Source organism: Mustelus asterias, unplaced genomic scaffold (genome assembly GCF_964213995.1).
Source record: "Mustelus asterias unplaced genomic scaffold, sMusAst1.hap1.1 HAP1_SCAFFOLD_35, whole genome shotgun sequence".
NCBI classification, from domain to species: Eukaryota; Metazoa; Chordata; class Chondrichthyes; order Carcharhiniformes; family Triakidae; genus Mustelus; species Mustelus asterias.
Window position 1 is genome coordinate 140074 of NW_027590117.1, and position 12042 is coordinate 152115.

The window sequence follows — 12042 nt, forward strand, 5'->3', positions numbered from 1 at the left end:
TCAACACATACATTTTCAACTGGGCCATTGTCACATTGTCTAATTTGGTAAAGCCAGAAGTACAGTACTTATTTCCTATCTCTGCCATACCCTCTGCTGCAGTGAGCAGTTTACCCTGCTTGGCCCTTATGAACCCCACTCTATCCTTCACTAATCCTTTACAATTAATATGTTTGAAGAAGATGTTATGATTTGTATTAGCGCAGCCTGCTAACATTTCCTCATGCTTCCTCTTCATTATTCCAGCCTTAGCCCCTCTCCTGCATTTTGAGCTGTTTTTCATGATTTCTATTGCTATTATTATTCCAGCATGCATCATATGCCTCTTTTTTCTTCCTTATTTTCTCGTCAATAACCTCAGACATCCAGGATACCCCAGCTTTGGACACCGCATATGTGTGTCTGGTGGCTATGTACCTGGCTGGCATCCCATTCAACTCAAGTTTGAAAGTCTCCCATTTGTCAACCACTGTTTTATCCTCGCAATTTGCCTCATTTGCCACATTTTGCCCTCATTTAATCTCTCTGTTTCCTTTTGAAGCCTCCTCACGTATACTTCACAATTAATTTCTTATCTATCTTTATGCTGTCAGCAAATTTAGCAACGGTACCTTCAGTCCCTTCACCCAAGCAATTTTTATAAATTGTAACAATTTGTAGCCCCAGCATGAATACACCACTCATCAGATCCTGCCACCCAGAAAAATAACCATTTGTGCGAACTCTTTTTGACCTGTTAGCTCGCCAACCATCAATCCATGCCAAAATGTTACGCCCAAAACCATGAATGTTTATTTTACACAATAACCTTTAATCTGGCACTTTGGCAAATGTCTTCTGGAAATGTAAGTACAGGACATCCACCGGTTCCCCATTCACAGCACATGGGCCTCTTTCAAAAAACTCCAATAATTTAGTTAAACATGATTTCCCTTTCAGAAAACCATATTGACTCTGCCTGATTGCCTTGTATTTTTTCCAAGTTGTAATATCTGTAATATCTTTCAGAATGGCTTCTAACATTTTCCCGATGACAGCTGTTAGGCTAACAGCCTGTCGTTTCCTGCTTTCTGTCTCCATCCCTTTTTGAATCAAGGTATTACATTTGTTATATTTCAACCTAATGGAACATTCTCCAAAGCCAGGGAATTTTGCAAAATTAAAACAAATGCATCAACTATCTCATTCGCCACTTCTTTCATGTCCTTCACGAGAAGTCCATCCGGACCCAGGAATTTGTCAGCCTGTCGACCCAACAATTTGCTCAATACCACTTTCCCTGTTGATTGGAATTTTCCTGTGTTCCTCCCTTCCATTTGCTGGTTTACAGCTATTTCTGGGATGTTACTTGTATCCTCTATAGTGAACACCAATTAAAATACATTTGCCAATACCCTGTTTTCCATTATCAATCCCCCAGTTGCACTTTCTATAGAACCAATGCTCACACTGCTATCTCTTTTCTTGTTCAACTATCTACAGAATCTCTGACGATCCACCGTAACCCCGTAACTATCCCCGTAACCCCACATAGTTATCCCGCAAATCGATCTAAACTATGCATCCCGGGACACTAAGGGGCAATTGAGCACGGCCAATCCACCTAACCCGCACATCTTTTCAATCGCTTCTCGGCCTTTTGGCTAAGATCAAGTGTAGTATGGATTGGATGCTGCACTTGGTTGAGGTCATTAGGTTACATTGAAGCTTCATATGTTTCATATGAAGCAATTTTTAAAAGCGGCATCTCGGCCTTTTGGCTAAGATGCAAATGAGCTCAAGCCTTGGAGGAGGAACCTCCCCCTCCACCATTCAGCTTGGCTCATGTAGATCGGGCCCAGGACAGGGTAATTTGGTCGCTTGCCCTGTCTTGTCAGCCTGGATCGGAAATGTCTCAACTTGTTGAGACTCTGAATTGAATTTGATTGAATTGGAAAAGTTAAAAAAAAATGTCTGGAAGAGGAAAAAGCGGCGGGAAAGCTCGGGCCAAGGCCAAGTCTCGCTCCTCCCGGGCTGGACTGCAGTTCCCGGTGGGACGTGTTCACAGGCTCCTGAGAAAGGGCAACTATGCTGAGCGTGTGGGTGCCGGAGCCCCGGTCTATCTGGCTGCTGTGCTCGAGTATCTGACCGCTGAAATCCTGGAGCTGGCCGGGAACGCGGCCCGGGATAACAAGAAGACCCGCATCATCCCCAGACACCTGCAGCTGGCCGTCCGCAACGACGAGGAGCTCAACAAGCTGCTGGGAGGGGTGACCATCGCTCAGGGCGGATTGCTGCCTAATATCCAGGCCGTGCTGCTGCACAAGAAAAGCAGCGCTGGGTCCGCGAAGAGCAAGTGAAGCGCCCATTCTTTAATCTGATAACCCAAAGGCTCTTTTCAGAGCCACTCACTTTATCTGAAAAAGGGCGACCTGGTGTCCATCGGTCAGTTTCTGCACTGCTATTCACAACACAGCTGTTTCCCGCTTTGTTCTATCAATCCGTACGATTGACACATACAGTATTTTAATGCAAGTTGCTGTTGTTTATCGGGGAAACCATCCCAGTGAACTGAAATGATCCTATTTCAAATATAATTGCTTTAAAATGTGATAATCTGCGAGGATATTCATCTGCAGCCCATCGGTTTTCAAAGTCAGTCACTGGATCTGGAAAAGTGTTAATTATTGTCTATGCGAATGTGCAAGCGTTCCTGCAATGGCTATATCGGTGTGAGTGGGTGACTGTTGGAGATATGCTTCATATTCTGAACTTAATTGACATCATTTTCAACACTCTCGCTGCAACTCGAAACACGTGCGGAGAAAGTGCATTTGCGGAATTATGGCTCGGAAACTGAAATGATCGCAGGTTTAATAAAACTACTTTAAAATTAAATTGTGGTAGAATTGTTAACGGCATCGTTTTTACTCTAACCATCAAAGGATTGGAGATATGAATGACCCCAATGCAACGGAGGGTTAATTGTAACATTGAGAGGTTTCGGTACTGGAGTCCTGGGAATATTCTGTCCTGGGAATTCAAACACTAGAATCGTTAACAGGAGATCGCAGCTCTTTCATTTGCCGATTTGGTGGCTCTTAAAAGAGCCGTTGTTGTACTTGGTGCTGAAGTCGGGTTTGAGGCGCGTTCCCCGCGGATGCGGCGGGCCAGCTGGATATCTTTGGGCATGATGGTGACTCGCTTGGCGTGGATGGCGCACAGGTTGGTGTCCTCAAAGAGCCCCACCAGGTAAGCCTCGCTGGCCTCCTGCAGGGCCATGACGGCCGAGCTCTGGAAGCGCAGGTCTGTCTTGAAGTCCTGAGCGATCTCTCGCGCCAGGCGCTGGAAGAGCAGTTTGCGGATCAGCAGCTCGGTGGATTTCTGGTAGCGGCGGATCTCCCTCAGAGCCACAGTGCCGGGTCTGTAGCGATGAGGCTTCTTCACTCCGCCCGTGGCTGGAGCGCTCTTCCGGGCAGCTTTGGTAGCCAGCTGTTTGCGAGGAGCTTTCCCTCCGGTCGATTTGCGCGCTGTCTGCTTGGTCCGAGCCATTTTCTGAACGGATGCAGCACAATCTGAGACACAAAGACTCTTAATACAGAGTCTGCGCTGCATCCGCCTTTTAAAACTCTGTGAGGGACCGCCCCCAGCGGGAATTGGCCCAGGAAGTTTCAATCAAACTGTGACCAGCGAATTAATGTCTATAACTCAGGTTCTGATTGGTTCAGTTGTTTTGTTAACCGCCCCTTTCAGAAATTGGGCCATTTTCTGTGCAGGAAATAACCGTTTGTATAAAATAAGTCTTCATTCCGTCCTGAATAAGATAATTCCCAGAAACATTGAAGATTTGAAGTCTATCTCCCCCCACTTAGTGCTTCAGACCCTTTTCCCGCTCTCTGGGCTGTTCATTCCCAGAATCTCCCGCTGTTCCACTCGATCCCTGTCCCTTTCCTCTCCAGCCCATTCAGATTTCCCCTCCCCTGTCGCTTGTAACATTCGCTGCCGTTTTCGGGGGAAAGGATCAGAAATCAGTCGCTTCTCTGTGTCTCCCTGAAGCCGGTGTGAAAGGGGTTGAGTCTGTTGTTTGTTACAGAGAGTGACTTCATATTTGTCCCGTTTGACATTACTGAATAGAGCCGTTTGCTGCCCGCGGCGGACAAATGTTCACAAATGAAACCTCTTTGTAAAATAATCTTACAGCAGAAGATTAATTGAGAATCTATTTTTAATAAGTTAAGAATTTGTCTCAATTCCCTTTCCCGCGCTGAAATTGGCGGCATTTCCCCCAATTCAAAATTTCTGCTGGTTGACAGTTGAAGCCAATGATTGGCTCAATGTTCACATTCGATGCTCTGCGATTGGTTCAGAGCTGCGAATACGAAGAGGACGGGCAATCAGAAGCAGGCTGTGGTTGGAGCGGCTCAAACTGCGGGAATTGCGGGTTTGTGAATGACTGAGCGGAAACTGATCAGTTTCACAAAGCCTGTCCGTTTCAGTGCAGGAAACAACCGTCTGGGGGCAAATAGCATCACAACTGGGACTGGTTCCAGTGAATGATTCACCGGCTGCTGCTACTAAACTCCGCTATTCCAGAGAAAGCTTTGATAAACTCTATCCAAACACTGGGTGATTAAACAGGAGTGATGTGGCGTTTCACTGAGGGCACATGTCGACTGGGGGCTGCTTCGACAATCCACTTAAAAATTTCAAAAACAATCCGCATGACTGCTCCAAATGAAATGTTAAATTCGGTGATTCCCGCACTGTAACCTAAACAAAACAAACATGCATCTCAAACACTGAACAGCCTATCCCAGCCCCCGTCCCCTGGTCAATGCTCTCTCTGTGAAGCGGTGAGTGGCTCTGAAAAGAGCCTTTGTTGTGTGTTCGGTAGGAAGGTTCCAGTTGTTCAGCCGCCGAATCCATAGAGAGTGCGGCCCTGGCGTTTCAGAGCGTACACCACATCCATGGCAGTGACCGTCTTGCGCTTGGCGTGTTCAGTGTAGGTGACCTCATCCCTGATCACATTCTCCAGGAAAACCTTCAGCACCCCGCGAGTCTCCTCATAGATCAAACCCGAGATCCGCTTGACACCGCCACGGCGAGCCAGGCGGCGGATTGCTGGCTTGGTGATGCCCTGGATATTATCACGAAGCAATTTGCGGTGCCGCTTTGCGCCGCCTTTACCCAGTCCTTTGCCCCCTTTCCCTCTGCCAGACATGATGATTCTTCACTCAGATCTCTGCACAATATGAGAGGAAATCTTTCAGGCTCCTTTTATACAGCCCGCCCCGACCTGACTGAGGAAGGCGGAGTGAGAGCAGAGAGGGGAGGAGACAGAGTGAAGATTAAACACAGAGCGGGAGGGAGGAGAGAGCCGGACTGACACACACACACACAGAACGGCCCCTGATCTTTCAGCTCCACCTCTAGTTTCTGCAACCGCCAATTTCAACCCGTTTATTAACAATGGAAGCGAAACACAGCTCCCCACACAAACCCTTCCAGAGCCGCCCTTCACACACAAGAGTTTCTACAAACCCGGAGCTTTGAAATATGGAATCAAAACAGAAAATGCTGCAACTAATTAGCAGCTTCGGCAACTTTTGTGAAGAGAGAGAGAGACAGAGTTAACGTTTCGGGTCGTGACTTTGTTCTTTTGTGTTTTTAAACCTGGTCCCGTAATAATTCCCAGTCAGTAATATTCCGACCAAAACACAGTCGATTCGAGAGCAAGAATCTTCCTCCGGAACATCCTCACACACATCTGCTTCTCGCTGTTTGCAAACACTTTATTGAAGCTGTTTGGGGCAATCTCCTGTGTTAAAATTCAGGGAGTCAGGATGGCCGAGCGGTCTAAGGCGCTGCGTTCAGGTCGCAGTCTCCTCTGGAGACGTGGGTTCAAATCCCACTCCTGACATTGATTTTTGGCTAAGAATTGCCGTCTCAGAGCGCCAGGCACCTGGGTTCGATTCCCGGCTGAGGTCATTGTCTGTGTGGAGTTTGCACATTCTCCCCGGGCTTCCTCCGGGTGCTCCGGTTTCCTCCCGCACACCAAAGTGCCTGTCAGGTTGATTGGCTATGCTAAATTGCACCGGAGTGTCCGGTCAATAAATAGGGTAATGGGGATCCGGACTGGGTGGGATTGAGGTCGGTTCAGACTCGATGGGACGATTGGCCTCCTTCTGCACTGCAGGGATTCGATTAAAAATTAGGCTGCAATGCGGTATTTTGCCGCCAGTGTTACTGTCTCACACTGAATCTACCAGACATCTTTATTATGAGAGAAAGTGGCGATTGAACAAATGTCAAATTCAAATGAAATTCAGCCTCTGCTGTGTTTTGCTTTAGTCTGAATTTGAAATGATCTCTATTGAGAACGAGCCGGGCCGCGGGACAGGAATCATTTTCTTGCGGGATCAGCTCTTTCCTGAGAGATGTGGATGGCTCTGAGAAGAGCCTTTGGGTTCAGAGGTTTACAATTTGCTCGGGTTGTTTCACTTCTTTCCTGACGCTTTCTTCGCTTTTGCTGCTTTCACTTTGGGTTTGGCCTTCGATTTAGTCGCTTTTTTGACAGACTTTCCGCCCGTCACCTTCTTCACAGGAGACTTTTTCTTCAGGGCTGCTTTCTTCACCGCCTTTTTTGGAGTTGCCGCCTTCTTGCTGCTTGTTTTCTTCACTGTTGATTTCTTCACTGGAGTTTTCTTTGCTGCGAGTTTCTTGGCTGCGGGTTTCTTAGCTGCTGCTTTCTTTGTTGTCACCTTCTTGGCCGCTGTTTTCTTTACTAAAGGTTTGTTGGCTGCTGGTTTCTTCGCCTTCTTTCCCATTTTCCCCGGGCTTTCCTTCTTAGCGAGTTTGAAGGAGCCGGAGGCGCCCTGTCCCTTTATCTGCATCAGAGACCCTGTCTCCACCTTCCTCTTGATCGTTAACCTGATCTGGGAGACGCGCTTCCCCACATCCACTCCGCTGCCAGCCAAAGCTTTCTTTATCGCGGCCAGGGACATCCCATTGCGATCGCTGCAACCCGCCACAACATTGAGGATCTGCTCGCCTAACTTGGGACCGGCTGCCGCAGGTCGGGGAGCCGCCTTCTTCTTCCTGGGAGACTTCACTTGAGCGGGAGCGGCTGGAGGAGCCGTTTCGGCGGCTGCAGTTTCAGTCATATCCGAGAGTGTGTGGAAAATCTGTGTGAGAGTCAGAACTGGATCCGAAATGAACCCAGTGGTGGCGGCACAGAGCAACATAAAGGCAGAGAGCGGACGGAGCAGAGACAAGCTGCTGTCAGCTCCCGGCTCCTCCAGCCTCTCTGTGTTTCTCTCTCCTCACAAACTCTCCCATTGCAATGAAATTCCGCCTCTCCAGAGATCCAGCTCACACCCTTCATGTCTCTGACACACGAATGTTTGCTGTTGAAAAGGTTTCACTCGAACTGTGGACTCCATTTTCCACTGAAACCCGTTTTACTGCTGCACTGATGGGGCTCTCACACGCGATAGCTGACATGTTCTCTACTTTTCCACTGAAATCTTCAATTTAGCGAAACAATTGCTTTGAAATCTAACTTTGGGGCTCAGCAGCGGGTTTAGCGGGAATCTTTGATTGAAAAATTGTTTTATTTTACACAAGAGAGACTCGGAGATCTCATGATCAGAACAGACACACAAACACAGTTGGATTCGTCTGACCCGCCCGCACCTTTCATACACTCTCTCTTCCACAATATTCACATCTGCACATTCACAGGACAAAACTTTCACCAACTGTAAGGTCCTAGGACGGAATTTCCCCTCCTTCCGGCCTTTGCTCCGGGTTCCAGGGGGTGAGTTAGTTTTTCACCTCAGTAACTGTTAAACACTCTGAAGCCGGCTCTCCACAGATTGTCTTTGAATTCATTCATGGAATGTGAGTGTCGCTGTCTGGGTCAGCATTTATTGCCCATCCCTAATTGCCCTTGGGAAGGTGGTGATGAGCTGCCTTCTGGAACCGTTGCAGTCCATGTGGTGTAGGACCACATCTGTTAACCAGATTCCGTGGCCAGAGCCAATCATATATGTTTTTTCCCCCCAGTTATTACAGTGATTGCAGAGATCACTGTGTTTGTTCACCATGAAAATACAAATTATCTGCTCTTGGAGTCTTTAGATTTCCTGTTTTATTTGTTTCTCCTGCACTGACAGGTAACAATAAATCACAACCTCAACAACCAGTGACAGCGAGTTAAATAATAATCCCCCATTCGCTGATAATGGAGTTTCTAACAGCGACACACAGTTTCTGACAATCCTCCGATTGGGCCTGGAGGGAACCAGATTCATTGTCAGAGCTGGACTTTCTTACTGAGGGAGTGGCACAGTCAGGTGAACGATGGTGGTGGAGTGGTGACTGGGAGAGACAAGCCAAGTTCAGTTTACAAACTGTGCTATGGACACACCTGGTGCGTGATGAAATCAGCAACTCAGGTAGTTCCGTAATTACAACTGATTAAAATAACGATTCCTTGAGCGGAGTGAGCGATGGTGGTATAGTGGTGAGCATAGTTACCTTCCAAGCAGTTGACCAGCGTTCGATTCCCAGCCATCGCATTTATAATTTGTTTTAGAACCTTATCCGCGAATATCGTTTTAAACCGAGTGGACAAAAACAGGGCGAACGCAACATTTGACAATAGTGAATTAAAATAGACGTATCAGTTTTTATTTTTTCCTATTCGGACGTAATTCGTTTCTCATGAAAAAATATTGAAATAGGAAAACAAGTCTCTGACATCAAATGAGTTCTCCGTTAGAGACAAAGATACAAAGTAACGGTAGAGGAACACATTTTAGCTCATACACTTTGCTCTGCACAATCCCGGTACTTGATAGAAGTTAATATGAACATTACTGAGGTGACATTATTTAGAGAAATCCGCAGCTGTGATGGCCGAGTGGTTAAGGCGTTGGACTTGAAATCCAATGGTGTTTCCCCGCGCAGGTTCGAGCCCCGCTCGCAGCGGTTATGGTTGTGAAGTGTTTACTTCCGCTATTTCAGACAACCCAAAAAAACCTGCTGATTTTTTGGTATGAAGTCTTTCGATCGCCATCATGCTTTCAGCTGCATGGCTCCGGGCCGGGTGCAGGAAAGTGAGCTTGGAAAGGGGGGCCTCGGGCTGGCATGGACAAGATCGGCCGAATGGGTTCCGAGTCAGAGAGGTTTACAGCATATAGGCCCTTCGGCCCAACTTGTCCATGCCGTCTTTTTTTTTTAAACCACTAAACTAATCCCATTTGCCTGCATTTGGCCCATATCCCTGCGTTTGGCCCATATCCCTCTATGCCTATCTTACCCATGTAACTGTCGAAATGCATTCTGAAAGACAAAATTGTACCCACCTCTACTACTACCTCTGGCAGCTTGTTCCAGACACTCACCACCCTCTGTGTAAAAAAAATGTCCCTCTGGACACTTTTGTATCTCTCCCCTCTCACCTTAAACCTGTGCCCTCCAGCTTTCGACTCCCCAACCTTTGGGAAAAGATATTGACTATTCTAGCTGATCTGTGCCCCTCATTATTTTATAGATCTCTATAAGATCACCCCTCAGCCTCCTACGTCCAGAGAAAAAATTTCCAGTCTATCCAGCCTCGCCTTAAAACTCAAACCATCAAGTCCCGGTAGCATCCGAGTAAATCTTTTCTGCATGCTTTCGAGTTTAATGATATCCTTTCTATAATAGTGACCAGAACTGTAGACAGTATTCCAAATGTGGCCTTACCAATGTCTTGTATGACTTCAACAGGACGTCCCAACTCCTGTATTCAATGTTCTGACCGATGAAACCAAGCATGCCAAATGCCTTCTTCACCACTCTGTCCACCTGTGACTCCACTTTCAAGGAGCTATGAACATGTACCCCTGGATCTCTTTGTTCTGCATCTCTCCCCAATGTTCTGCCATTAACTTGGTAAGTCTGCCCTGATTCAATCGACCAAAATGCATCACCGTGCATTTGTTTGAATTAAACTCCGCCTGCCATTCGTCAGCCCACTGGCCCAATTGATCAAGGTCCCTTTACAATTGGAGATAACTTTCCTCACTGTCCACTGTGCCACAAATCTTGGTGTCATCTACGCACTTACTAACCATGCCTCCTATATTCTCATCCAAATCATTAATATAAATGACAAATAACAGTGGACCCAGCACTGATCCCTGAGGCACACCGCTGGTTACGGGACTCCAGTTTGAAAAACAATCCTCTACAACCACCCTCTGGCTTCTGTCAAGAAGCCAAGTTTGTATTCATTCAGATACCTCACCCTGGATCCCATGAGATTTAACCTCATGCAACAACCTATCTTGCGGTACCTTGTTAAGGTACCCTTTGTTTCCCAAATGTATCAGTTAAGGGGATTAGCAGGATAAATATGTGGGGTTACTGAGCCAGGTTCTGGGTGGGATGGTGTCTCAGAGAGTCGGTGCAGACTCAATGGGCCAAATGGCCTCTATCTGCACTGGAGGGATTCTATTGCAGTTAAGGCTTAGACAAATTTTGGTTTCTTCGGGAATCAATGGAGTGAGGAGTAAACTGGAGTTGAACCCAAGATCTGAAACTCTATAAGAAGCTGGTATGCCCACATCTGGAGACTGCACCCATACTTTGGAACCCACACATTCAAAGAGATATTCAGCAAAGATATGTAACCAGGAAAATGGAAGGCATGAGGGGAATACCTGATGAAGGATTAAGGATTCTTGAATTGCAATCTTTAGAGAAGGCTGATTTATGGTTTAGTTCAATATTATAAATTGATACATGGCCTTATTACCTAAGCTTCAAAAGATCTTTATTCGCATCTACTGTATTTTGGGTGGGCATCAGTATAAAGTACAGAAATTTGGTTCATGCGACGATATTCACAATTTGTTTTCCCCACATAGAAGTGTTGATATTTCAAATGCTTTACCTGATTTTGATGGTGAATGCTGAAAATGTAGTGACTTTTGGAAAACTTGTCAGAAATATGTATGATTTCTATCTTTGTATTGTCTGATGCTGTTGCTGTTCTTGTTTTAATGCTGTGCCTCTGTGCTTCGCACTGTATGGCAATAAAGATACATAAATCATCATTGTATTGAATCATACAATCCCTACAGTGCAGAATGAGGCCATTCAACCCATCAAGCCCTATTCCCGTAACCGCACATATTTACCCAGCTAATCCCCTGACACTAAGAGTCAATTTAGCATGGCCAATCAACCTAACCCCCGCAGACAAGGGGAGAATATGCAAACCTCACACAGTGAACTGGGACTGCAATTGAACCCAGTTCCCTGATGCTGTGAGGCAGCAGTGCTATCCACTGTGCCATCATGCTGCCCTTGAATGGAGGAACATTATTGATGAGCCATGTGGCCAATGTCTGCTCTTATTTCCTGTGTTCTTGTGACTGGAAGAGACGGATCCATGGATAGAGGGAAATAAGGGTGGAAATTGCAGAGGCATTGGCCAAAAGTTTCCTATCCTTGCTAGTTATATGTGTGGTGCCAGAGGACTGGAGAATTGCAAATGGTAAACACACATCTTCAGAAAAGGCTGTGAGGATAAGCCAACTAAATCCAATCAGTTTAACCTCAGCAACGTGGAATATTCTCCAAATAATAACTGCAGATAAAACTAACACTCACTTGTGCTAATGTGCATGAATTAAGGAAAACACACACATAATTATTAAAGGGGAATCATATTTAACTTGCTCGAGATTTTCATGAGGGTAACAGAAAAGGTTGATGAGGCTAATGTGGTTAATGTGAACATGGACTGGCAAAAAGCATTTTATAAATAAAGGGGCACACAGCAAACTTGTGGTAACATTTGGAGCTGATAGAATAAAAGGGACAGCAGCAAAATGGATAGGAAACTGATTGAGTGACAGGAAACACAGCAGTGGGAAATGTTTTTGTTTGGATTGGAGGTCGGTTAAAGTGGGATTCCAGGAGAGTTGGTGTTAGGAATTCTGCTCTTCCTCATACATATATTAGAGACATCGGCAATGCTGTACAGAGCACACATTCAAACTGTGG

At 46.2% G+C, this 12042-nt stretch overlaps 3 protein-coding genes, 2 non-coding genes and 1 pseudogene across 5 annotated transcripts; 3 read left to right on the plus strand and 3 right to left on the minus strand.

Moving 5' to 3' along the window:
* Positions 1–1623: 1623 nt before the first annotated feature.
* Positions 1624–1833, plus strand: LOC144482354 (U2 spliceosomal RNA; annotated as a pseudogene).
* A 1203-nt stretch (positions 1834–3036) lies between these two features.
* On the minus strand, positions 3037–3531 carry LOC144482223 (histone H3-like). The gene has a single exon (XM_078201418.1). The coding sequence runs from the start codon at positions 3529–3531 to the stop codon at positions 3037–3039; it is 495 nt and encodes a 164-aa protein (XP_078057544.1).
* Positions 3532–4888: 1357 nt separating this feature from the next.
* LOC144482345 (histone H4-like) lies at positions 4889–5200 on the minus strand. The gene has a single exon (XM_078201509.1). It carries the CDS (start codon positions 5198–5200, stop codon positions 4889–4891), a length of 312 nt encoding a protein of 103 aa, XP_078057635.1.
* A 616-nt stretch (positions 5201–5816) lies between these two features.
* Positions 5817–5899, plus strand: trnal-cag (transfer RNA leucine (anticodon CAG)). The gene has a single exon. It is a non-coding gene; the product is annotated as a tRNA-Leu (tRNA).
* A 577-nt stretch (positions 5900–6476) lies between these two features.
* Positions 6477–7142, minus strand: LOC144482200 (histone H1-like). Its single transcript, XM_078201406.1, has one exon. It carries the CDS (start codon positions 7140–7142, stop codon positions 6477–6479), a length of 666 nt encoding a protein of 221 aa, XP_078057532.1.
* Positions 7143–8891: 1749 nt separating this feature from the next.
* On the plus strand, positions 8892–8973 carry trnas-uga (transfer RNA serine (anticodon UGA)). The gene has a single exon. It is a non-coding gene; the product is annotated as a tRNA-Ser (tRNA).
* Positions 8974–12042: the final 3069 nt, after the last annotated feature.